General features: G+C 53.1%; 1 protein-coding gene across 1 annotated transcript; it reads left to right on the top strand.

The window, feature by feature from the left end:
- The first annotated feature begins 1,772 nt into the window (after nucleotides 1-1,772).
- Nucleotides 1,773-12,407, top strand: PSMD12 (proteasome 26S subunit, non-ATPase 12). Its single transcript, XM_040437440.1, has 11 exons — nucleotides 1,773-1,977; nucleotides 4,794-4,853; nucleotides 5,525-5,653; nucleotides 7,395-7,502; nucleotides 7,839-7,943; nucleotides 8,471-8,620; nucleotides 9,367-9,501; nucleotides 9,576-9,688; nucleotides 10,017-10,191; nucleotides 11,932-12,009; nucleotides 12,087-12,407. Exons 1-11 carry the CDS (start codon nucleotides 1,873-1,875, stop codon nucleotides 12,294-12,296), a joined length of 1,368 nt encoding a protein of 455 aa, XP_040293374.1. The 5' UTR covers nucleotides 1,773-1,872; the 3' UTR covers nucleotides 12,297-12,407.
- Nucleotides 12,408-27,483: the final 15,076 nt, after the last annotated feature.

Raw genomic sequence — 27,483 nt, forward strand, 5'->3', positions numbered from 1 at the left:
GGTTGGGTAAGGCATATAAGTTAAAATATAAAAGGTGATCGGGTTTTGTAACTGGGGCGCCCCCCTGTTAGCAAACCCTCTTACCTTGCCCTTTAAAGTGCCTGTCCCTTATATGGTTGCTGGGTCCTTCGTATCTCCCGGGGTAGCACACGGGATCCGATACTTTAAGTTTTCCTGCTCGCTGCTCCCTGGTCTCGGCGTTCCACGTGGTTTCCTCTTTGCGTGTCTCCGTCCAGGAAGCACTCTGCAGAATTCGCGTGATCTCGCGATAGGTTAAACCAGTTTCTCTTTCACTGGCGTTTAGATCTGTATGGAGATCTTACGATGACCAATACTGTGTTAGGTAGGTCTTTGCTCGGGTTCAGGTGGGTAGTTTATCACTCGCAGGACCAGCCATTGAAACATAGAATATCAACAGAGGAATTGCTTTGATCTGTTGCTACAATAAAGCTACATTGGATGGACACAGTTTCTACACAAGAAGTTGTCATTAGGTTTCTACAAGATTCCTTTCACAGGACACTTCTACACAGGATATTTTATCCTATTTTTTCACAGGACACTTATATATAATTTTTCACAGGACACTTATTGTGTTATCCGAATTGTTTTATTTTGATTTTATTTACAGGATATTGGATTTTATTGGTATCACAAGTTATTTGTAGGCACATTACAACACAAATTGTTTTTGGTGAGGATACTTATTTATTGAAGCATATATTGTAAAAAGCACTATATCCATCCTGATAGCTATATATAGAGTGAATAGGATCGACCTATATGTACCAATACCAGTGATCTCAGTGCATATTGATTTTATGCTACATTGTATTTTATGTATATTTTATTTTATGTGTGATTTTATTATATAAAGATACCAACTATAGACATACCAGCTGGTGAGTGCCTGTTTTTATTTTTCATTTACATTATATCTCTGTATATTATATCTCAGTATATTATATCTCTTATATCTCTGTGTGTTATATCACTGTATATTATATCACACACTGGGGCCCCCCTCTTCTCTATAGAATAACACTGGGGCCCCCCTCTTCTCTACACAATACACTGGGGCCCCCGCTCTCCTCCACAGAATACACTGGGCCCCCCCCCCTCTTCTCTACACAATACACTGAGGCCCCCGCTCTCCTCTACAGAATACTCCTCTACAAAATACACTGGGGCCCCTGATCTCTATATTACATAAACCTTACAAGGGGCCCCTTGTAATAGACATACGGCTGAATAGGTGGCCCTGGGTTTTTGGCCCTGCATCCTCGGGGGCTCCTGGGAGCAGTGGCTGCACTAGTGTTACTATGGGGCGAGTAGTGGAGGGGGCCGCAGCCCCAGAGAATGGTTTGGGCTTTAGGGGACGTGGGGTGAGGGCGACAGGAAGATGACTGGCACCCAGGGGGCCGTACTTCACCTCCCAGGGCAGACGGGAACCGCACACTACCGCAGTCTCCGTGGGGGCGGGTATTTTACATTTTGGTTGGATGAGATAAGGAAGAGCATATCAATCTACTAGGCCTTCACCCGCCTGGAGCGGCTGATAACAGAGACCAACAGCCTGGATTCTGTTACCTGCTGTGGATGACCTACAGAAGGAATAAGAGAAACCATCTTTTCAGCTAAAAATGTCTCTTTGTCTTTTTCTACACGTACTAATAAAGCTGAATGAAAAGAGCTGAAAAGGGTCCTTGCACGTTGCGTCATGGCGTCATTGAGCTGCCTTCAATATTCGCCTGCCCTCCGTCATTCTCCATTGTCATCGGGGTCCTGATAGATGTAGGTGTCCTTGGCGGTGCCTGCTCCATTCTCCTCGGTGCTGTCAGTCTACGGCTCGGCATCTGTCCCGGAATCACCATGTCTGAGGAGACGGAGCGCTCAGATGACCGCATCGTCAAGATGGAGGTGGACTACAGTGCCACCGTGGACCAGCGGCTGCCGGAGTGCGAGAAGCTTGCAGCGGTGAGAGGAGAGGGGTCCTGAGTCACGCCAGCCCGGGGATGTGGAGGCCTGAGGCTGCTGTGCAGTGCAGGCTCCTGGGGCTTAGGTGTTAGATGAGGTCCCCAGAGCTCCAGGAAGTGTCTGTAGTAATCATATAATAGACTGGAAGGGAAGGGGCCACAAGCATGGAGTCTGGGGCCTGAAGTCAGGAGAGAAAAGTATAGTTTAGAGCATGGGGGATATTCAAGGGGGACAACAGGTGGACGGGGCCCTCAGCTGTGAAAGCAGGGTTGGGACGGGGCCCTCAGCTGTGAAAGCAGGGTTGGGACGGGGCCCTCAGCTGTGAAAGCAGGGTTGGGACGGGGCCCTCAGCTGGGAAAGCAGGGTTGGGACGGGGCCCTCAGCTGGGAAAGCAGGGTTGGGACGGGGCCCTCAGCTGGGAAAGCAGGGTTGGGACGGGGCCCTCAGCTGGGAGAGCAGGGTTGGGACGGGGCCCTCAGCTGGGAAAGCAGGGTTGGGACGGGGCCCTCAGCTGGGAAAGCAGGGTTGGGACGGGGCCCTCAGCTGGGAAAGCAGGGTTGGGACGGGGCCCTCAGCTGGGAAAGCAGGGTTGGGACGGGGCCCTCAGCTGGGAAAGCAGGGTTGGGACGGGGCCCTCAGCTGGGAAAGCAGGGTTGGGACGGGGCCCTCAGCTGGGAAAGCAGGGTTGGGACGGGGCCCTCAGCTGGGAAAGCAGGGTTGGGACGGGGCCCTCAGCTGGGAAAGCAGGGTTGGGACGGGGCCCTCAGCTGGGAAAGCAGGGTTGGGACGGGGCCCTCAGCTGGGAAAGCAGGGTTGGGACGGGGCCCTCAGCTGGGAAAGCAGGGTTGGGACGGGGCCCTCAGCTGGGAAAGCAGGGTTGGGACGGGGCCCTCAGCTGGGAAAGCAGGGTTGGGACGGGGCCCTCAGCTGGGAAAGCAGGGTTGGGACGGGGCCCTCAGCTGGGAAAGCAGGGTTGGGACGGGGCCCTCAGCTGGGAAAGCAGGGTTGGGACGGGGCCCTCAGCTGGGAAAGCAGGGTTGGGACGGGGCCCTCAGCTGGGAAAGCAGGGTTGGGACGGGGCCCTCAGCTGGGAAAGCAGGGTTGGGACGGGGCCCTCAGCTGGGAAAGCAGGGTTGGGACGGGGCCCTCAGCTGGGAAAGCAGGGTTGGGACGGGGCCCTCAGCTGGGAAAGCAGGGTTGGGACGGGGCCCTCAGCTGGGAAAGCAGGGTTGGGACGGGGCCCTCAGCTGGGAAAGCAGGGTCGGGACGGGGCCCTCAGCTGGGAAAGCAGGGTCGGGACGGGGCCCTCAGCTGGGAAAGCAGGGTCGGGACGGGGCCCTCAGCTGGGAAAGCAGGGTCGGGACGGGGCCCTCAGCTGGGAAAGCAGGGTCGGGACGGGGCCCTCAGCTGGGAAAGCAGGGTCGGGACGGGGCCCTCAGCTGGGAAAGCAGGGTCGGGACGGGGCCCTCAGCTGGGAAAGCAGGGTCGGGACGGGGCCCTCAGCTGGGAAAGCAGGGTCGGGACGGGGCCCTCAGCTGGGAAAGCAGGGTTGGGACGGGGCCCTCAGCTGGGAAAGCAGGGTTGGGACGGGGCCCTCAGCTGGGAAAGCAGGGTTGGGACGGGGCCCTCAGCTGGGAAAGCAGGGTTGGGACGGGGCCCTCAGCTGGGAAAGCAGGGTTGGGACGGGGCCCTCAGCTGGGAAAGCAGGGTTGGGACGGGGCCCTCAGCTGGGAAAGCAGGGTTGGGACGGGGCCCTCAGCTGGGAAAGCAGGGTTGGGACGGGGCCCTCAGCTGGGAAAGCAGGGTTGGGACGGGGCCCTCAGCTGGGAAAGCAGGGTTGGGACGGGGCCCTCAGCTGGGAAAGCAGGGTTGGGACGGGGCCCTCAGCTGGGAAAGCAGGGTTGGGACGGGGCCCTCAGCTGGGAAAGCAGGGTTGGGACGGGGCCCTCAGCTGGGAAAGCAGGGTTGGGACGGGGCCCTCAGCTGGGAAAGCAGGGTTGGGACGGGGCCCTCAGCTGGGAAAGCAGGGTTGGGACGGGGCCCTCAGCTGGGAAAGCAGGGTTGGGACGGGGCCCTCAGCTGGGAAAGCAGGGTTGGGACGGGGCCCTCAGCTGGGAAAGCAGGGTTGGGACGGGGCCCTCAGCTGGGAAAGCAGGGTTGGGACGGGGCCCTCAGCTGGGAAAGCAGGGTTGGGACGGGGCCCTCAGCTGGGAAAGCAGGGTTGGGACGGGGCCCTCAGCTGGGAAAGCAGGGTTGGGACGGGGCCCTCAGCTGGGAAAGCAGGGTCGGGACGGGGCCCTCAGCTGGGAAAGCAGGGTCGGGACGGGGCCCTCAGCTGGGAAAGCAGGGTCGGGACGGGGCCCTCAGCTGGGAAAGCAGGGTCGGGACGGGGCCCTCAGCTGGGAAAGCAGGGTCGGGACGGGGCCCTCAGCTGGGAAAGCAGGGTCGGGACGGGGCCCTCAGCTGGGAAAGCAGGGTCGGGACGGGGCCCTCAGCTGGGAAAGCAGGGTCGGGACGGGGCCCTCAGCTGGGAAAGCAGGGTCGGGACGGGGCCCTCAGCTGGGAAAGCAGGGTCGGGACGGGGCCCTCAGCTGGGAAAGCAGGGTCGGGACGGGGCCCTCAGCTGTGGGAGCAGGGACGGGACGGGGCCCTCAGCTGTGGGAGCAGGGACGGGACGGGGCCCTCAGCTGTGGGAGCAGGGACGGGACGGGGCCCTCAGCTGTGGGAGCAGGGACGGGTCGGGCCCGTGTGCTGGTTGTTGTCCCGCTCTACTCGCGGTGTCGTGTAATTTGATGATTTTTCTTTTATTTTTTCAGGAGGGAAAACTCCAGGAAGTAATAGAGACGTTGCTGTCCCTGGAGAAACAGACCCGGACGGTGCGTACAGTGAGGCCCCCGATACGATGTACATCTGCCCCGAGGGGAGGAGCCCCCTTCCTTGAGTACATCTGCCCCGAGGGGAGGAGCCCCCTTCCTTGCGTACATCTGCCCCGAGTGGAGGAGCCCCCTTCCTTGCGTACATCTGCCCCGAGGGGAGGAGCCCCCTTCCTTGCGTACATCTGCCCCGAGGGGAGGAGCCCCCTTCCTTGCGTACATCTGCCCCGAGGGGAGGAGCCCCCTTCCTTGCGTACATCTGCCCCGAGGGGAGGAGCCCCCTTCCTTGCGTACATCTGCCCCGAGGGGAGGAGCCCCCTTCCTTGCGTACATCTGCCCCGAGGGGAGGAGCCCCCTTCCTTGCGTACATCTGCCCCGAGGGGAGGAGCCCCCTTCCTTGCGTACATCTGCCCCGAGGGGAGGAGCCCCCTTCCTTGCGTACATCTGCCCCGAGTGGTGGTCCTGGACATAGATATCAGGGAGGGTCCGTCCTCCTCTATAAGCAGTGCTGGCGCTGTCATGGGGGAACTGCGGCTCTTTGCATCATTATGTCCCTTATACACTCCCTATGAGCTGCTTGTTGCATTCTGGTCTTTGTAGTTCCCCATCTCCATGAGGATGTGTGATCAGTGACCCCTCCCCCGTGTATAACCAGCTTTCACTGTGTCTCGCAGGCGTCTGACATGTTGTCCACAGCTCGCATCCTGGTCGCCGTCGTGAAGATGTGCTATGAAGCGAAAGAGTGGGACCTGCTGAACGAGAACGTCATGCTGCTGTCCAAGAGGAGGAGCCAGCTCAAACAGGTGGGGGCCCTTTAAGACGGCCGTCCTCCCTACCACCTGTGTGTTTGTGTTTGGTGGAGGCCTATCCCGGGACCCCCGCTGGAGGTGCACATCCGCATCACTGTGTCAGGGGCTGCCAGGCTCCACGGAGCGCCGCTGCTCCTTCTTTCGGCTTGTTAGACGTGTGTTTTATTTCAGTTTAAGAAGAATGTTTCCATTCACTGATGGTCAGCAGAGCTATGGTTACGAATGCAAAGTCTATTTGAAAGCTGCAGATTTTTCAGTGACGCTGCATTACATTAATCGTCCAGTCTCCTTGGGGTGTCGGGAGCTGACATGACCTCTGACTAGGGGTGGGCGATATGGCCTAAAATCTATATTGCGATCTAATTTTAAGCATGTGCGATATATATCGTGATATATTCTCTAATTCGGGGGGTCAAATTTTTGATTTTGATTTTTTACTTTTTATTTAATAACTATTAGCCTCCTTAGGGGCTAGAACCCGTGTCACATTCCCCCTGATAGAGCGCTGTTGTGGTGAATAGGACCTCACACTGTCCCTGCTGCCCTGGGCCTAGTACACACAGCAGCAGGGAGCCGACTATGGCAGCCAGGACCTGCGGGGTTAATTGCGGTGGATTACAGCGTGCAGTCATAGAGGCTGGGTATGGGATATGGCAGCACACGCAGGCTACGTTTGTATTCGGGCATTAACTATATTCATTGGTGGCGCAGTGGCCACAGCCCCTCCCCTCCTACTCCTCTCTGTTCTCATTGGTGGCGCAGTGGCCACAGCCCCTCCCCTCCTACTCCTCTCTGTTCTCATTGGTGGCGCAGTGGCCACAGCCCCTCCCCTCCTACTCCTCTCTGTTCTCATTGGTGGCGCAGTGGCCACAGCCCCTCCCCTCCTACTCCTCTCTGTTCTCATTGGTGGCACAGTGGCCACAGCCCCTCCCCTCCTACTCCTCTCTGTTCTCATTGGTGGCGCAGTGGCCACAGCCCCTCCCCTCCTACTCCTCTCTGTTCTCATTGGTGGCGCAGTGGCCACAGCCCCTCCCCTCCTACTCCTCTCTGTTCTCATTGGTGGCGCAGTGGCCACAGCCCCTCCCCTCCTACCCCTCCCTGCCTCTTGTTGGAGGGGTCAGAGGTGACGTTCTGTCATGTGACCAGTGTGATACGTTTGGGGAGTCCCTGCCTCTTGGAGGGGTCAGAGGTGACGTTCTGTCATGTGACCAGTGTGATACGTTTGGGGAGTCCCTGCCTCTTGGAGGGGTCAGAGGTGACGTTCTGTCATGTGACCAGTGTGATACGTTTGGGGAGTCCCTGCCTCTTGGAGGGGTCAGAGGTGACGTTCTGTCATGTGACCAGTGTGATACGTTTGGGGAGTCCCTGCCTCTTGGAGGGGTCAGAGGTGACGTTCTGTCATGTGACCAGTGTGATACGTTTGGGGAGACCCTGCCTCTTGTTGGAGGGGTCAGAGGTGACGTTCTGTCATGTGATCAGTGTGATACGTTTGGGGAGACCCTGCCTCTTGTTGGAGGGGTCAGAGGTGACGTTCTGTCATGTGATCAGTGTGATACGTTTGGGGAGTCCCTGCCTCTTGTTGGAGGGGTCAGAGGTGACGTTCTGTCATTTGACCAGTGTGATACGTTTGGGGAGACCCTGCCTTTTGTTGGAGGGGTCAGAGGTGACGTTCTGTCATGTGGGGGGCTCCCTCTGTGTCTGACATCTTGTTTTTTGTTTTTTTCTTCTCTCCCAGGCCGTGGCCAAGATGGTGCAGCAGTGCTGTAAATACGTGGAGGAGATCACAGACCTTCCCATCAAGCTGAAGTTAATCGACACGCTGCGGACCGTGACCGAGGGAAAGGTGGGGCTCGTTCACACAGTCCATTCCTCCCCAGAACTACCCCTAAATGTGACTGTATAGGCTTTTGGGTGATGTGTTCTTGCTAGTTTTGCCCTCCGTGCTGTACACTGCAGCTCGGCTCCATTACAGCCCAGCATGTGGCTCTGTATTGGAGCCAAATACATTGTAAAAAGCCTTGCAGCTGTGATAAGTATCTGTCAGCCTGGGGTCCCGAGCTGTAGAGAGGTTTGTGCTGTGCTTGGCTCCCATGTGAATGTTTCTGTTCACTGACAGCAAGCAGGACGGTTTCTGTATTTACCCAGGACTGCATGCGCTGATTGTACGTTATATTTTCAGATTTACGTGGAGATTGAGCGGGCTCGTCTCACCAACACCTTGGCTGGAATCAAGGAGCAGAGCGGGGATGTGACGGAGGCGGCGTCCATCCTGCAGGAGCTTCAGGTAGGGAGCTGATCCTTGGAATTAAAGGGGCCCTCCACTTACATCAGGCCACGTCTCCTCCATGTCTCATGTCAGAGGGGACAAGAGTTTAATGGTTGGATTTAGGGTCCATTCACACGTTCCGCAACTGTTCTGCGGACCGCACATGGCCGGCACTATGATAGAAATGCCTGCGGACAAGAATAGGCCGTGCTCTATTTTTTTGCGGAGCCGCGGAACAGAAGTGCAGATGCGGACAGCTCGCCGCGTGCTATCCGCATCTTTTGCTGCTCTGTTTAAATGTATGGGTCCGTACCCATTCCGCAAAATTGTGGAATGGACGCGGACCCGTTATGTGGACATGTGAATGGACCCTTAATCTAACTTGATCCCGATGATAAGCGGTACCTGTGTGGCTGATAGACGCTTCTCTCTGGCCGGTCACGTAGGGCGGCGCTGAGATCTAATATTTCCAGCATCTCCCAGCCATGAGAGAACCTCTGTGTGAGGCAGGCTCTGCCCCAATAATGTCCTCTGTGCGGTTATAGGTGGAGACCTATGGATCCATGGAGAAGAAGGAGAAGGTGGAGTTCATCCTGGAGCAGATGCGGCTGTGCCTGGCGGTCAAGGATTACATCCGCACCCAGATCATCAGCAAGAAGATCAACACCAAGTTTTTCCAGGATGAAAACAGTGAGGTAAAGACACCAAGACAAATAACTGAACACTGAGCCCCCCAGACCCGCTAAACACTGGTCCTGAGCTACATCCAGTATTATACTCCAGAGCTGCACTCACTATTCTGCTGGTGCAGTCACTGTGTACATACATTACTTATCCTGTACTGATCCTGAGTTACATCCTGTATTATACTCCAGAGCTGCACTCACTATTCTGCTGGTACAGTCACTGTGTACATACATTATTTATCCCGTACTGATCCTGAGCTACATCCGGTATTATACTTCAGAGCTGCACTCCCTATTCTGCTGGTGCAGTCACTGTGTACATACATTACTTATCCTGTACTGATCCTGAGTTATATCCGGTATTATACTTCAGAGCTGCACTCCCTATTCTGCTGGTGCAGTCACTGTGTACATACATTACTTATCCTGTACTGATCCTGAGTTATATCCTGTATTATACTTCAGAGCTGCACTCCCTATTCTGCTGGTGCAGTCACTGTGTACATACATTACTTATCCTGTACTGATCCTGAGTTACATCCTGTATTATACTCCAGAGCAGCAATCTCCCAGAATTCCCTGCTTGTTCAGTTTCTGCTTAGTGTAATACAGGCTGTGATGTGGGCTGGTTGTTGCACTTCGTCTCTTGGTCTGTTGCTCTTACCTCATGCAGAGAGCAGATTGTGTTCCCCGTCTCTGGGTTTCTGCCGGTTATGAGCGCAGCTGCCATGTTTATTCTCTCTTTGCTTCTGCAGCAACTGAAGCTGAAGTACTACAACCTGATGATCCAGGTGGACCAGCATGAAGGCTCCTACCTCTCCATATGTAAGCACTACCGCGCCATTTACGACACGCCGTGCATTCAGGCGGAGAGTGAGAAGTGGCAGCAGGTGAGTGCTGAGCTCCGCCCCCGCGGAACACAAATCTTCATCAGTCACCTGATCATAGCGACCTTTTCCTGCAGGCTCTGAAGAGCGTCGTCCTCTACGTCATCCTGTCCCCCTACGACAACGAGCAGTCCGACCTGGTGCACAGGATAAGTGCCGACAAGAAGCTGGAAGACATCCCCAAGTACAAGTAAAAACGGCAGTCCTATGTAACACCACAGATTACACAGTGATATCTCTGTGAGCACAGATAATGTAGTAGATGTTTTCTATAGTCCTATATAACATCACAGATAACACAGTGATAGCTCTGTGAGCACAGATAATGTAGTAGATGTCACCTGCAGTCCTATGTAACACCACAGATAACACAGTGATAATTCTGAGTACAGATGATGTAGTAGATGTCACCTGCAGTCCTATGTAACACCACAGATAACACTTTGATAACTCTCTGAGTACAGATGATGTAGTAGATGTCACCTGCAGTCCTATGTAACTTGAGCTGTTTCCTGCAGGGATCTGCTGAAGCTTTTCACCACGATGGAGCTGATGCGGTGGAGCGTGCTGGTGGAGCAGTACGGGAAGGAGCTGAGGGAAGGCTCCTTGGACAGTGAAGCCACAGACGTCTTCAGTTGCACGGAGCAGGGGGAGAAGCACTGGAAGGACTTGAAGAACCGAGTAGTGGAGCATGTACGTGTAGTGAGAGCGCCCCCTACTGCAGACCTGAGGTCAGGGCAGTGGTGATGAGGCTCCTGTTATATATCACTGCGCCCCCTACTGCAGACCTGAGGTCGGGGCGGTGGTGATGAGGCTCCTGTTATATATCACTGTGCCCCCTACTGCAGACCTGAGGTCGGGGCGGTGGTGATGAGGCTCCTGTTATATATCACTGCGCCCCCTACTGCAGACCTGAGGTCGGGGCGGTGGTGATGAGGCTCCTGTTATATATTACTGCGCCCCCTACTGCAGACCTGAGGTTAGGGCGGTGGTGATGAGGCTCCTGTTATATATCACTGCGCCCCCTACTGCAGACCTGAGGTCGGGGCGGTGGTGATGAGGCTCCTGTTATATATTACTGCGCCCCCTACTGCAGACCTGAGGTCAGGGCAGTGGTGATGAGGCTCCTGTTATATATTACTGCGCCCCCTACTGCAGACCTGAGGTCGGGGCGGTGGTGATGAGGCTCCTGTTATATATTACTGCGCCCCCTACTGCAGACCTGAGGTCGGGGCGGTGGTGATGAGGCTCCTGTTATATATTACTGCGCCCCCTACTGCAGACCTGAGATCAGGGCGGTGGTGATGAGGCTCCTGTTATATATTACTGCGCCCCCTACTGCAGACCTGAGGTCGGGGCGGTGGTGATGAGGCTCCTGTTATATATCACTGCGCCCCCTACTGCAGACCTGAGGTCGGGGCGGTGGTGAAGAGGCTCCTGTTATATATCACTGCGCCCCCTACTGCAGACCTGAGGTCGGGGCGGTGGTGATGAGGCTCCTGTTATATATCACTGCGCCCCCTACTGCAGACCTGAGGTCGGGGCGGTGGTGATGAGGCTCCTGTTATATATCACTGCGCCCCCTACTGCAGACCTGAGGTCGGGGCGGTGGTGATGAGGCTCCTGTTATATATCACTGCGCCCCCTACTGCAGACCTGAGATCAGGGCGGTGGTGATGAGGCTCCTGTTATATATTACTGCGCCCCCTACTGCAGACCTGAGGTTAGGGCGGTGGTGATGAGGCTCCTGTTATATATCACTGCGCCTCCTACTGCAGACCTGAGGTCAGGGCAGTTGTGATGAGGCTCCTGTTATATATTACTGCTCCCCCTACTGCAGACCTGAGGTCGGGGCGGTGGTGATGAGGCTCCTGTTATATATCACTGCGCCCCCTACTGCAGACCTGAGGTCGGGGCGGTGGTGATGAGGCTCCTGTTATATATCACTGCGCCCCCTACTGCAGACCTGAGGTCGGGGCGGTGGTGATGAGGCTCCTGTTATATATCACTGCGCCCCCTACTGCAGACCTGAGGTCGGGGCGGTGGTGATGAGGCTCCTGTTATATATCACTGCGCCCCCTACTGCAGACCTGAGGTCGGGGCGGTGGTGATGAGGCTCCTGTTATATATCACTGCGCCCCCTACTGCAGACCTGAGGTCAGGGCGGTGGTGATGAGGCTCCTGTTATATATCACTGCGCCTCCTACTGCAGACCTGAGGTCAGGGCAGTGGTGATGAGGCTCCTGTTATATATCACTGCGCCCCCTACTGCAGACCTGAGGTCGGGGCGGTGGTGATGAGGCTCCTGTTATATATCACTGCGCCCCCTACTGCAGACCTGAGGTCGGGGCGGTGGTGATGAGGCTCCCTTTGTCTGGGGAGGGGTGGGGGTCATTCACTGCGGCCGCTCACTGAGTTTTTGTACGTTCACAGAATATCAGAATAATGGCGAAGTATTACACGCGGATCACGATGAAGAGAATGGCGCAGCTGCTAGATCTCTCCGTAGACGTAAGTGATGAGCGTTGCTGGTTGCAGGGTGGTGCCTCATGTCTCTGGCGCCGCTGATCGACCTAGTTTTTTGGCAGGAGTCTGAGGAGTTCCTCTCCACTTTAGTCGTCAATAAGACGATCTACGCCAAGGTGGACCGGCTGGCCGGGATCATCAACTTCCAACGGCCGAAGGACCCCAACGACCTCCTGAACGACTGGTCCCAGAAGCTGAACTCGCTGATGGCGCTGGTCAACAAGACGACGCACCTGATCGCCAAGGAGGAGATGATCCACAACCTGCAGTGACCGCCTGCGGGGGGTGCTGCGTCATCAGACTGTGTTTTTTATGTTTTGCTTTATGTTTTGTTTAATCTTAATAATAAAATGGAGGGTCTGATGACTTCCGATTCCTCACTGCACGTTCGGTGACTGTTGTCGCCCCCTCCCCATATCCAGCAGTCCTATGTAAGCAATGCTAGAGCCATCACAATTGTAACAGTGCTCTGCGAGGAGGTGACAACCTGGATGAGACATAGCAAAGCTGAGATGGCTACTTACCTCTGGTGGGAGGGTTGGGTCATAGGCAGGCTCCATGACTCCTTCAGATCTGGTACATCGTCCTTCCAGAGATACAGGGCAGAAGCCTGGAACATGTGGACGTCCTCTGGAGTAACCCTTCAGGAATATTACGTCTCCCACAGCCGGATGTGGTCACTGCAGTTATTCCGAAAATTCTGTCCTGCTTATTGTTGTTGGGAAAGTTAGGTGACTAACAATGTCTGCCACTAGAGGGCGTGTTACCCAAGTAACAACCAGCAGAATAGTGAGTGCAGCTCTGGAGTATAATACAGGATGTAACTCAGGATCAGTATTGTATGTACACAGTGACTGCACCAGCAGAATAGTGAGTGCAGCTCTGGAGTATAATACAGGATGTAACTCAGGATCAGTACAGGATAAGTAATGTATGTACACAGTGACTGCACCAGCAGAAAAGTGAGTGCAGCTCTGGAGTATAATACAGGATGTAACTCAGGATCAGTACAGGATAAGTAATGTATATACACAGTGACTGCACCAGCAGAATAGTGAGTGCAGCTCTGGAGTATAATACAGGATGTAACTCAGGATCAGTACAGGATAAGTAATGTATGTACACAGTGACTGCACCAGCAGAATAGTGAGTGCAGCTCTGGAGTATAATACAGGATGTAACTCAGGATAAGTAATGTATGTACACAGTGACTCCATCAGCAGAATAGTGAGTGCAGCTCTGGAGTATAATACAGGATGTAACTCAGGATCAGTACAGGATAAGTAATGTATGTACACAGTGACTGCACCAGCAGAAAAGTGAGTGCAGCTCTGGAGTATAATACAGGATGTAACTCAGGATCAGTACAGGATAAGTAATGTATATACACAGTGACTGCACCAGCAGAATAGTGAGTGCAGCTCTGGAGTATAATACAGGATGTAACTCAGGATAAGTACAGGATAAGTAATGTATGCACACAGTGACTGCATCAACAGAATAGTGAGTGCAGCTCTGGAGTATAATACAGGATGTAACTCAGGATCAGTACAGGATAAGTAATGTATGTACACAGTGACTGCACCAGCAGAATAGTGAGTACAGCTCTGGGCAATCAAAATCATCTAGATGCATGAAGAATAAATAACACCAATAAATAAAAAATACAAATATAACCGTACATTATAATAAACAAGGGAGGGAAAGGGTGGGCAATACTCGCCTCCGTGTCTTTAATAAAACCATGACTTTATGTCATAGACTAGGAAAATCATGCAGTTTTAGGCTCCATTCACACATCCGCAATGTGTTTTGCGGATACACGGAGTCACGGATCCGCAAAACACGGAAAACGGCAATGTGCGTTCCGCATTTTGCGAACCGCACATTGCCGACATAATAGAATATGCCTGTTCTTGTCCGCAATTGCGGACAAGAATAGGACATGTTCTATTTTTTGGCGGAAACGGAAGCACAGATGCGGAAGTGCGGATCCGCAAATGTGGATGCGGACAGCACATTCCGTCCCCATAGAGAATGAATGGGTCCGCACCCTTTCCGCAAAATTGCGGAAAGGATGCGGACCCATTTTGCGGACGTGTGAATGGAGCCTAACATCAAGACACGGATGCTCCTATTGCAAGTTCAAAGCTGTTCAATTATGGTAGAAAAAACATTCGGAAGAAGACGAAAATAAAATTCCCTGAATGTCGTTACCCTAGACCAATCAGCTAGGCGTAAGATGTCCTCCAAATGAGCCCCAGAAATTGCCAAAGTAGCAGCTGCACCATTTTCACCGCGCATTCGGTGAGAGGAAGTATCCACTCCCGCCAGGGAGATAACCCACTTCATCCAACAAGCTAAAGTAGGGCTGGAAACTGGGCCGAAAGGATGGCGAATGGAAAGAAAAAGCTGATTCGTACTCCCGTAAACAGGCAACCGGACAAAGAGCCGGCACAGACGGGAAACTGGCATATGATTCCGATCTGATATTGGTCTTAGTGCGTCTGGAAATGTTGAAGGTGACGCCTTCAGGAGTAAAGGATCTGGCATCATGATCAAGAGCCCGGACGTCAGAGACCCGTTTGCACGAAATAAGACAAAAGAGAGTCACCAACTTGGCCGACAACTGCCGCAAAGAGAGGTCCGGATTATTGGGCCATGAAGAAAAGAACGACAATACGGAAGAAACATCCCAAGTTGTAGTAAAACGAGGACGGGGAGGACGAACCAGTCGAGACCCACGCAATAAACGACAAACCGAAGGATGCTGCCCGGCAGGGGTACCATCAAAACCCTGATGCGTGGAAGAAATGGCAGATCTAAAGATGTTAATCGTCCGATACACCTTACCTGCCTCAAATAAGGAAGTGAGGAACTGTAACAGGTGTCTCACAAGTGCCGAAACGGGATCCAGGTGCCGTTCCCGGCGCCAGACAGACCAAGTTCTCCAGGCTGCCCTATAAGATTTTCTGGTGCCGGAAGCCCATGCATTGTCCAGGAAGCGTCTAGTTGCGTCCGAAATGCCTTCGACTTCTCCGGGCGTCCTGAGATCCGGCAAGCCAGCAACTGAAGAGATGGTGCCGGGAAAACGGCTTGAATAGAGAGATGATACGGGCTAGCTGGCGCAGCGACAGGTGGGGAGCCAACAGAGCATGTCGGAGTTCCTTGCGTATAGAGTGTAGCTTCATCGTCGGGAGGCTGAGTGACTCTGCAATCGAGTCCACGGTGAATCCCAAAAACTCTATTCGTTGTGACGGGCTCAGGCATGACTTCTCCAGATTGAGGAGGAAGCCGAGGCGTGAGAGGAGATCTGAAGTCCAATGAAGGTGTTCCAGCAGGGCCGTTCTGGACTGATGCATGTGGAGGATATCGTCCAGATATACAATCAGCCGCACTCCCCGACTGCGTAGCCATGACATGGAGGGACGCATCAGTTTGGTAAAACACCAAGGAGCCGACGACAAGCCGAAGGGAAGGCAGGTGAAACGCCAGACTTCCCCTCTCCAGCGGAAGCGCAGGAGATCCCTGGATGGCGCTGAAACTGGAACCGTCAAGTAAGCGTCTTTGAGGTCCAGTTTCACCATCCAGTCCCCAGGAAGAAGATCCCAGAGCAGGTGAATCCCCTTCATCTTGAAGTGGCGATAACAAACTACTGAATTCAGAGCCTGAAGATTTATGACCGGGCGCATCTGACCACCTTTCTTCTGCACTAAGAAAATATTGCTGAGGACTCCCTCGGGGAGAGGGGGAGCCCTCTCGATCGCTCGCTTGCAAAATAGAGACATCAGTTCCTCGTCTACGAGTGCACCGTGGGGTCGCCACAGTAGAATAGCCGGTGGAGGGGGAACTAGGTCTGGGGAGTCTACCAGCTCGATGTAGAACCCTTTCGCCGTGGCCAAGACCCAGGGGTCTGATGTGATGGCTGACCAAGCATGGAAAAAATGACGGAGTTTGTCCCCGATGTAATGTTCCGAAAAACCACCGTCTAGGGGAGGACTTACCGTAGGGTCTCCTGGAGTTGGGATTTCCTCTGAACAACCTGGAGCGCCACTGGCCACCTCTGGCTGGGAAGAAGGGTGATGGGTTCCTCTGCTCCTGGAATGGAGGTCTTTGGTTGAAGGAGCCTCTGCCCGCGCTACGGGTGTGGAAGCCGGAACGGCCGGACAGGCGGCCCCTGCTGGCCCTAGTGGAGACCCGTCGCTGAAAAACTTTCCTCATAGAGGACTGTTCCTTATTGAGGGCCGTAAACGCCCTCACAAAACGACTCAGGTCTTTGATGAACGAGTCTCTGAACAAGAGGCCTTGGGCGTCCTTGCCTGCCTCAGTTAGGGCCAGGTTGGCCAGTTTAGGGTCAATTTTAAACAAAATGGCTTTACGCCGTTCAATTGCAAGGGAGGTATTGGTACTACCTGCGATACAAATCGCTCTCTGGACCCAGCCCCTAAGTTCTTCCGGATCTACCGGAAAGCCTTCTGCTCTGGCAACTTCTGCCATTTCAAGCAATTTGGCCAGGGGACCAAAGATATCAAGCAGTTTGACCTGGCAACTGCGTAGAGCGGAATCCAACCCTTTACGTTCCAGCCGGATTTGGAGAGGAACTGCGTGACTTTGGGGTCAACGACCGGAGTCTCGCACACTCTATTGGGGACCAAAGGTCTAGGGCATTCCGCCCTGAGCTTACTACGTGCCTCCTTACTATGGGGGCGACGTACCCAGTGTTCAAGGTATTTACCCACATGATCGGCCGGAAGCCACTCTGCCGATCTTGGGTGATGGAGTGCATCTGGGTCAAACATAGGCTCCCCTGTAGGGGGGTGGCTACATTAGTGACGGAGGAAGAAGCATCGTCTTTGACCAGCGAAGTGGAAGGAGTGGGGCAGGCCGGGGCCGAATGTTGGTAAGGGGTTTCCTCCTCCTCCGAATCATGATGTGCATCCGCAAAAGCCTCCTCGTCTGAGCCCCTTTCGGAGCCAGACTCACTGTCATGTTGCGCTCTAGCGCATTTCTATAGCCGCGCCCGTTCTGCCCTGCGTGGTAAGGCTCTCTTGCGCGAACTCAGCACGTTTTCAGGGGTGGCATTATGCGCACCAGTCATTGTTTCCTGTAATACAGGAGGATCTAGATTGGTAGGCTGCGGAGCAATAATAATGGGGGCGGTATGTAAATTCTCTCTAGGAGGGTGAGCAGACAAGGCCTGAGAAATGCTCTGGGATAGGATGGTAGACATAGAGCCCATGGCAGCCATGATGGCACAAGAGACAGAGCGCTGGAGCGCCAGCGCCTGGTCATCACTCCCAGTGTGCAGGGTGCCCTCAGGGGATGAGGGGGGGCTATTTGTATTGGGAGGGGGGTCAGAGCGAGGCATAACTACTAATAGACAGCCCAAGGGGAAACCAAAAACAGGGCCAAAGTATCAAATATAGGGGCCGGAGGTCTAATAAACAACCCAGGGAAACAAATGGAGGGAAGAGGAAAACCTATATAGGGTTAATCACCCTAGACGGTGCAGCAGCAGCAGAGGGGATATCGAGCTCACCGAGTGAAAGCCGCCGGAAAACGGCCGCCGAAATCTCGCGAGAAGGCGGCGCTAAGACGGCCGCCGAAATCCCGTGAGATCTCGGGTAATGGCGCCAGAATAGGCGCGCAAGATGGCCGCCGAGATCTCGCGAGCAAAGACCGGATGAGAGGAGAAAGATGGCCGCCGAGATCTTGCGAGCGGCGGCCGGATGGGAGGAAAAAGATGGCCACCGAGATCTCGCGGCCGACCGGGAAAATAAAAGGAGAACCAGCGCAGAGAGACGGGGGATAAAGGACAACCAGAAAAAGCAGATAAGAGGGCGGGGAACGGGCGACAGGGGTAGTGGGGGGCTATAGGGTGGTAACAAACGGAAACCAGGAAAAGGACCAACAATAATGCAGAATAAGAATCAGAGGCCCCAAAGAGGTCTAATGCAGAGGCTACAGAGTGGAGCAAACAATGCACACTAGAGAATCAGAGACACCTAGAGAGGTATCATACAGAGGAGTACTTATCTGGTGGCAGCAGCAAAGAAAGGGGAAGGTCCAGAGGAGGAGCAGCCTGTTATAGGGGCTGTCTGGGGAGGGACCTGGTTACTATGGTTACTTATTCTTAAATAATTTTGTCAAATATATTCTTTGCTGCTATTGGTGGACAGTAAAGAAAGGGAAAGCAATAGGAGCCTCCGTGTCTTGATGTAAAACTCAGGATCAGTACAGGATAAGTAATGTATGTACACAGAGAGTGCACCAGCAGAATAGTGAGTGCAGCTCTGGAGTATAATACAGGATGTAACTCAGGATCAGTACAGGATAAGTAATGTATGTACACAGTGACTGCACCAGCAGAATAGTGAGTGCAGCTCTGGGGTATAATACAGGATGTAACTCAGGATCAGTACAGGATAAGTAATGTATGTACACAGTGAATGCACCAGCAGAATAGTGAGTGCAGCTCTGGAGTATAATACAGGATGTAACTCAGGATCAGTACAGGATAAGTAATGTATGTACACAGTGACTGCACCAGCAGAATAGTGAGTGCAGCTCTGGAGTATAATACAGGATGTAACTCTGGATCAGTACAGGATAAGTAATGTATGTACACAGAGAGTGCACCAGCAGAATAGTGAGTGCAGCTCTGGAGTATAATACAGGATGTAACTCAGGATCAGTACAGGATAAGTAATGTATGTGCACAGTGACTGCACCAGCAGAATAGTGAGTGCAGCTCTGGAGTATAATACAGGATGTAACTCAGGATCAGTACAGGATAAGTAATGTATGTACACAGTGACTGCACCAGCAGAATAGTGAGTGCAGCTCTGGAGTATAATACAGGATGTAACTCAGGATCAGTACAGGATAAGTAATGTATGTACACAGTGACTGCACCAGCAGAATAGTGAGTGCAGCTCTGGAGTATAATACAGGATGTAACTCAGGATCAGTACAGGATAAGTAATGTATGTACACAGTGACTGCACCAGCAGAATAGTGAGTGCAGCTCTGGAGTATAATACAGGATGTAACTCAGGATCAGTACAGGATAAGTAATGTATGTACACAGTGACTGCACCAGCAGAATAGTGAGTGCAGCTCTGGAGTATAATACAGGATGTAACTCAGGATCAGTACAGGATAAGTAATGTATGTGCACAGTTGTCTGCACCAGCAGAATAGTGAGTGCAGCTCTGCAGTATAATACAGGATGTAACTCAGGATCAGTACAGGATAAGTAATGTATGTGCACAGTGACTGCACCAGCAGAATAGTGAGTGCAGCTCTGGAGTATAATACAGGATGTAACTCAGGATCAGTACAGGATAAGTAATGTATGTACACAGTGACTGCACCAGCAGAATCTGAGTGCAGCTCTGGGGTATAATACAGGATGTAACTCAGGATCAGTACAGGATAAGTGATGTATGTACACAGTGACTGCACCAGCAGAATAGTGAGTGCAGCTCTGGAGTATAATACAGGATGTAACTAAATGATTTTCCTATTTCATGACGTAAAGTCATAGTTTTATTAAAGACACGGAGGCGAGTATTGCTTTCTCCTTCTTTACTGAACCACCAATAGCAGCAAAGAGAAAAAATGTACATACAGGGAACCATAGCAACCAAGGTCCCTCACCACTGGCCCCTATAATAGGCCGCTCTTCCTCTGTAACTTCCTCTTTCTTTGAAAACTGATGCTGACATCCCGAACATCCCAACGATAACTCCGAACTTTAAACTGGAACGGAAAGTCCAACGCCCATGTAGCGCAATCAACAAGCCAACCTGGCTAAACTGTAGAAGACCTCAACCGGTAACACGGCATCTGATAACGGAAATAGCTTCATCCTGGAAAATAAAACAGACCATAGGTCTAGGTGAAACAAACATGTCAGGACAGAATGTCCGGACTCCATCTACGCAACTGACTCAACAGGTGTAAAATGACAGAACACAATAACAATTGTAATAAATAACATGCAAACAATGGCAATGAAACAAACACTAGGACAATAAACCCCTAAAACAAAATAATTTAAAAGGTTAATAATACATAGAGGTAATGATACATGACCCCTGTAACAAAAAACCTCGAGAAAAAACCCCAAGGGAGGGAACAGGGCGGGCAATACTCGCCTCCGTGTCTTTAATAAAACTATGACTTTACGTCATGAAATAGGAAAATCATTAAGTTTTACATCAAGACACGGAGGCTTCGTATTGCAAGTTCAAAGCCCGTCTATGATTGAAGAAAACAAATTAGGTGGAGGACGGAAATAGAACTCCCTAAACGTGGTAACATTGGACCAATCAGCCAGACGCATAACATCCTCCAATCTGGCCCCCGAAACCGCCAAGGCGGTGGCAGAGGCCCCACGCGCAGAATGGGCCGTGAAGACAGAAGTGTCAACACCCGCTAATGACATGACCCATTTAAGCCAGCGTGCTAACGTAGGGCTAGAGACCGGTCCAAAAGAATGACGAATAGAAATGAACAACTGAGAGCTGGCCGGAGACCGATGCGTCAGCGTCCTGGACTCATATTCCTTCAGGCACGCCACGGAACATAAGACCGGAGAGGCAGGAAAACTGGGATAGGATACGAAACGGATGCTAGTCTTGGTGCGACGCGAGATGTTAAAAGTAACGCCCTCCGGGGTAAAGGAACGTGCATCATGATCAAGCGCCCTCACATCCGATACCCTCTTGCATGAGATAAGGCAAAATAACGTCAACAATTTAGCTGACAATTGCCTAAGTGTGAGGTCAGAATTCCCGGACCAAGAGGCCAAGAAGGTAAGGACCAGGGAGACGTCCCATGTAGTAGAAAAACGAGGACGCGGGGGACGAGACAAATGAGCCCCCCTTAAGAGGCGGGACACCGAAGGATGTTGGCCAGCCGCGACGCCCTCGAAGCCTGCGTGGGTAGAAGAAATAGCGGACCTGAAAAGGTTAATGGTCCGATATGCCTTCCCCGCCGCAAATAGAGAGGTGAGAAATTCTAGCAAGTGGGCTACAGGTGCCGAAACGGGATCCAAGTCCCGTTCCACGCACCAGTTAGCCCAAGTTCTCCAGGCTGCCCGGTACGACTTCCTGGTGCCGGGAGCCCATGCACTGTCCAATAGCTGTCGAGTTGCTGCCGAAACTCCCTCGAACGATCCAGGTGTCCGGAGATCCGGCATGCCAGCAGCCGTAGGGATCCGTCTAGTAGAAGAGGGTGTTGTAGACCCAGAGGGTTGCGGAGGAGATCCGACCGGGACAGGAGAAGAACAGGAACCTCCACTAGAATCCTCAGCAACGAGGGGAACCATACCTGAGACCCCCAGAATGGGACCACCAGAACCAGGTCCGCCCGATGACGAATCACCTGCAAGAGTGTCCTCGGAATCATCGAGAATGGAGGAAACGCGTACAGGCGGGATACCGACCAATCTTGAAGAAACGCATCCACTGCTAATGCCTCAGGATCCGGACGCCAGCTGTAAAACCGGGTGAGCTGTCTGTTCAGACGAGATGCGAACAGATCGATAGACATCGGACCCCACAATTCCGAAATTGCTGAGAAGATCCGAGGATCCAACTGCCAATCGCTGCCATCCGACAGGTAGCGCGAATTCCAATCCGCCTGAACGTTGTTCAGCCCCGGCAAGTACTCCGCCTGCACCATGATGTCCCTGGACAGGCAAAAGGACCAAAAGTCTTTGGCCAAGCGAGCCAAAGTTGCCGAGCGGGTACCCCCCAACCGGTTGACATACTGGACTGCCGATATATTGTCCATCCGTAACTTGATGCACGCGCTGGCGATCCCGTTGGAGAAACTCCTCACCGCAAAAGATCCCGCAAGGAGCTCCAACGCATTGATGTGCAGGAGGGACTCCTCCGCTGACCAGGGGCCCCCCGTGGAAACGCCATTGCAATGGGCACCCCAACCCTGGGAGCTTGCATCTGATTCTATTGTCAATTCCGGCAAGAACCCGAAGAACGCTTTGCCGTTCCACGCCTCCAGATTGGCAATCCACCAACTCAACTCCTCTCGGGCCTCCGCGTCCAGAACCACCTCGCCTGCAAAGGAAGCACCGGTCCGAAGATGGGCGATCTTCAGTCGCTGAAGCGCCCGGTAATGTAACGGGGCTGGAAACACCGCCTGAATGGACGAGGCCAAAAGCCCGATGATGCGGGCCAGATGGCGCAATGAGAGATGAGGTATGAGGAGTGCATGTCTCAATTCTTTGCGGATTGCCCGCAACTTTGCCGTCGGCAGACTGAGGGACTCCGAGAGAGAGTCCACCGTGAATCCTAAGAATTCCATCCTCTGAGCCGGGATGAGGCAAGACTTCTCTATGTTGAGGAGGAATCCGAGATCCGACAGCAAATCTGATGTCCACTGGAGATGTTCCAGTAATCCCACCCTGGACTCGTGCATCAGGAGGATGTCGTCCAGGTAAATGATGAGGCGGACGCCCCGAGTCCTTAACCATGACACGACTGGACGCAGCAACTTGGTGAAGCACCAAGGAGCTGAAGACAGTCCGAATGGCAGACAGGTGAACCTCCAGACCTCGCCATTCCACCTGAACTGGAGCAAGTCCCTGGAACGAGTGGCCACTGGGACCGTCAGGTAAGCATCCTTCAGGTCCAGCTTTACCATCCAGTCCCCAGGAACTAGCAAGTCCCGCAGAAGGTGGATCCCCTCCATCTTGAAATGCCGGTAGCGAACTACCGCATTCAGCGCGCGAAGATTGATGACTGGCCTCATCTGCCCGCCCTTCTTCTGAACGAGAAATATATTGCTGATAACAGTCCCCCACGCAGGGGACGCTCGTTCTATTGCCCGCTTTTGTCTGAGGGAGCACAGCTCCGCGTCCACCAGAGCGCAATCTGGGTGTGACAGGGGGACAGGCGGGGGGGAGGGAATAAGGTAGGGAGACCCCGTAAGCTCTATGTGAAATCCCCTGATTGTGGACAGCACCCACGGGTCTGAGGTGATGAGACTCCAAGCATGAAAAAAGAGTCGGAGTCTGCCCCCTACACAAGGTACCATAGAATCCCCAATCTGGGGAAGACTTACCCAAGGGTCTGCGATGGTTGGGGTTGCCCCGGAAGGAGCGAGAACGCCACTGATTTCCTCTGGAGGCGAAGAAGGGAGACGGATTACGTTGTTCTTGGAAAGATGGACGTTGTCCACCGGCACCTCTATTCGTTCCGCGGGCCTGGAAACTAGCACGGCCGGACAGGCGGCCCCTACCACTGCCGACCCTGAAATACTCTGCGCATCGAATTTTGGGCCTTGTCAAGCGCAGTAAAGGTGCCCACAAAACTGCTCATGTCCTTAATGAAGGATTCGCCGAAAAGGAGGCCCTGGGCTTCCTTTCCCGCCTCAGTGAGCGCCAAATTAGCTAGCTTAGGGTCTATTTTAAATAAGATAGACTTGCGCCTCTCAATCGCCACTGCTGTATTGGCGTTACCGGTAAGGCATATGGCCCTCTGGGTCCAGCCCCGTAATTCCTCGGGGTCTATCAGGAATCCCTCATTCATGACTCGGCCATCTCCAAGATCTTGGTCAGTGGACCAAGGACATCTAAGATCTTGTCCTGGCAGCTGGCTGCGGAGCGCTGAATCCAGCCCCTTTTTGGAGTTCCAGCCAGTCTTGGCCAGAAATTGAGCCATCTTGGGATCCACTATTGGGGTCTCGCAGACCTTATTGGGTACCAATGGCCTGGGACACTCAGCTCTGAGTTTGTTGCGTGATTCGCGGGAAAGCGAGTGACGCACCCAGTGTTCCAAATAAGCTCCCACATGAGGGGAGGGGAGCCATTCCGCCGAACGCGGGTGATGTAAAGATTCAGGGTCGAACATAGGTTCACCTGAATCATCTAGTACCGCCACAGAGTGGGTAGCGTTCACAGGGGACACCACATCCTTGGCAGAGGAGGTCGCCGCAGCGGCAGCTGAGGGGCCCTGAACTGGGGGGGTGACCTCCTCCTCTGCCTCATAATCCATATCCGCAAATGCCTCCTCGTCTGAAGCTCTGTCAGAGTCAGACAGTTCCGGTGATTGCGCTCTCGCGCATTTCCATGTCCGCGCCCGTTCTGCCTGGCGGGAAGAGGCCCTTTTCCGTGATCTAAGCACGGTCTCTGGGGTGGCAAGATGCGCACCAGTCAAAACCTCCTCAGTAATAGGAGAGTCATTGGAGGTAGGCTGCGGTGTGGCAATGGGGTCCTGCAAAGGTACATTGGAAGGTGGGACGGACAGGGCCTGGGTAATGGTCTGTGAAAGTATGGATGACATGGAGCCCATGGCTGCCATGATCGCATCCGATACCGAGCGCTGTAGGGCCAGAGCCTGAGCATCCACATGAGTGGAGTTGGATCCCTAAGGGGGGGAGGGGGGCCTACTGGCAGTATGAGGGGAAGTAGGTACCGACATATCAGCAATCTGGCCTAGCTAAGGTGCAAAACCGTATAAATAAGCAACTCACTGAGCAGGGCAAAGATCTATGGGAGAAGCGCTGGACGCTAGCTGGCAGAGGGAGCAGGAGCCGCCGACCGTGCTGTGTGCAGGAAGCGAATGACCGGAAGGGACAGGAGACGCTGAAGCTCCGCCCCCCAGAAGCCCGCGAATCGCGGCCGCCAATCCCAAGATGGCCGCTGAGATCTCGCGGCCCCACTGATCAGGAAGTGCCCGAGACGGCGCGGCAGCCAGAAGGGACGGAGGACCCGCCCACCAAACACCGGGAACCGCACTAACAAACAGGTAGGACCATCTGGGCCCAAAGTAAGTGGATTGGGGTAGCGAAACCTCCCTGGGATAAGGGATAAGGGAAATGAAGGGGGGAGACGCGGGGAAGCGACAATGAAAACAATCGAGCGCAGTGATAAGCGCAGGGAACCTAAACTATCAGCCCCAGCAATCGGCAGAACGCATAAAGGAAAGGGAGCGCTGCAAGCAAGCAGGGTTAGTCACCCTGGGTAAACAGCGCAATAGACATCAAACATCAATGACACATGCATAGAAGAAGATGTACTTAACTTGGTGGCAGCAGCAAAGAAAGAGGAAGTTACAGGTGAAGAGCGGCCTATTATAGGGGCCAGTGGGGAGGGACCTTGGTTGCTATGGTTCCCTGTATGTAAATTTTTTCTCTTTGCTGCTATTGGTGGTTCAGTAAAGAAGGAGAAAGCAATACGAAGCCTCCGTGTCTTGCTGTAAAACTCAGGATCAGTACAGGATAAGTAATGTATGTACACAGTGACTGCACCAGCAGAATAGTGAGTGCAGCTCTGGAGTATAATACAGGATATAACTCAGGATCAGTACAGGATAAGTAATGTATGTACACAGTGACTGCACCAGCAGAATAGTGAGTGCAGCTCTGGAGGATAATACAGGTTGTAACTTAATGATTTTCCTATTTCATGACATAAAGTCATAGTTTTATTAAAGACACGGAGGCGAGTATTGCTTCATATTGCTTTCTCCTTCTTTACTGACCACCAATAGCAGCAAAGATAAAAAATTTACATACAAGGAACCATAGCAACCAAGGTCCCTCCCCACTGGCCCCTATAATAGGCCGCTCTTCCTCTGTAACTTCCTCTTTCTTTAAACATTTGGTGCTGACATCCCGAACCTTCCAACGATAACTCCGAACTTTAACTGGAACGGAAAGTCCAAACGCCCATGAAGCGCAATCAACTAGCCAACGTGGCTACACTGTAGAACCCATCCACCGGTAACACGGCATCCTGCAACGGAAAGAACTTCATCCTGGAAAATAAAACAGACCATAGGCCTAGGTGAAATAAACATGTCAGGACAGAATGTCCGTAAACCATCTACACCACTGACTCAACAGGAATAAAGACAGAGAGCAATAAAAATTGTAATAAATAATATGCAATACAATGGCAATGAAAACACATTAGGACAATAAAACCTAAAATACAATAACTAAAACGGTTAATAAAAAAAATACCTAGAGTCAATGATACATGACCCCTGTAACAAAAAACGCGAGAAAAAACCCCCAAGGGAGGGAATAGGGTGGGCAATACTCGCCTCCGTGTCTTTAATAAAACTATGACTTTACGTCATGAAATAGGAAAATCATTAAGTTTTACAGCAAGACACGGAGGCTTCGTATTGCAAGTTCAAAGCCCGTCTATGATTGCAGTGAACAATTCAGATGGAGGCCGGAAATAGAACTCCCTGAACCTGGTAACCTCGGACCCATCAGCCAGACGTATAACATCCCCCAAACTGGCCCCCAAAACCGCCCAGACGGAGGCAGAGGCCCCACACGCATAAGGGGCCCTGAAGATAGACGTGTCAACACCGGCCAAGACATGACCCATTAAAAGCCAGCGTACTAACGTAGGGCAAAAACCTCATCCAAAAAGATGACAAATAGGAATAAATAACCGAAAGCTGGCCGGAGACCGATGTGCCAGAGTCCTGGACACGAATTCCCAAAGGAACGCCATGGAACAAAAGACCAGGGAGGAATGAAAACTGGGGTAGGACACGAAACACTGCTAGTCAAGATGCGACGCGAGATGTTGCAAGTGACCCCCACCAGGGTAAAGGAACCTGCGTCGTAATCAAGAGCCCTCACCTCCGAGAACCTAATGCACGCAATAAGGCAAAATAACGTCAGCAATTTAGCTGACAATTGCCTAAGTGTGAGTCAGCCACAGCAGGGATCCGTCGAGGAGAAGGGGATGGCGCAGACCCAGAGGGTTGCGTAGGAGATTCAACCGGCTCGAGAGAAGGACAGGGAATCTCCTTCCGAATTTGTAAAAATGAAGGGAAACAGACCTGGGACCCCCAGAACTGAACCACCAGAACCCGGTCCACCAGATGGCGGAGAACCTGTGCGAGTGTCCACAGGAACAACGAGAATGGAGGAAAACCTGTACAGGTGAGACACCGACCAGTCCTGGAGGGATGCATCCACCGCCACCGCCCTCGGGTCCGGACGTCCGCTGAAGAACCGGGTGAGATGACTGTTGAGCCGAAAAGCGAAGAGAGCGACGGACATCGGCCCCCATAAATCCGCAATCGCCGCGAACACCCTGCCAGGAGTTCCAAGGCACTGATGTGTAGGAGGGATTCATCCGCCGACCAGGGGCCCCAGTGGAGAGGCCGTTGCCATGGACACCCCAGCCCCGGAGGCTCACATCCGATTAGATAGTCAACTCCGGTAGGGATCCAAAGATCGCTGTCACGTTCCACGCCTCTAGGTTGGCAATCCACCAACTCAACTCCTCCCGGGCTCCCGAATCCAGAACCACCGTGTCCGCAAAGGAGGCACCGTACCGAAGATGGGCGATCTTTGGTCGCAGGAGCGCCCGGAATGCAGTGGGGCATGGGGACACCGCCTGAAGTGATGAGGCCAACAGGACCGAAATGCGGGCCAGGTGACGTAACGAAAGAT

Source organism: Bufo bufo, chromosome 6, assembly GCF_905171765.1.
Source record: "Bufo bufo chromosome 6, aBufBuf1.1, whole genome shotgun sequence".
NCBI lineage: Eukaryota > Metazoa > Chordata > Amphibia > Anura > Bufonidae > Bufo > Bufo bufo.

What these genes read in the sequence shown, in the direction of transcription:
- PSMD12 (XM_040437440.1), top strand. Translation starts at nt 1,873, where the DNA reads ATGTCTGAGGAGACGGAGCGCTCAGATGACCGCATCGTCAAGATGGAG. An exon ending in TGGAGAAACAGACCCGGACG is followed by an intron (nt 4,854 to 5,524) that starts GTGCGTACAGTG and finishes TGTGTCTCGCAG; the next exon opens with GCGTCTGACATGTTGTCCAC. An exon ending in TCCAGGATGAAAACAGTGAG is followed by an intron (nt 8,621 to 9,366) that starts GTAAAGACACCA and finishes TTGCTTCTGCAG; the next exon opens with CAACTGAAGCTGAAGTACTA.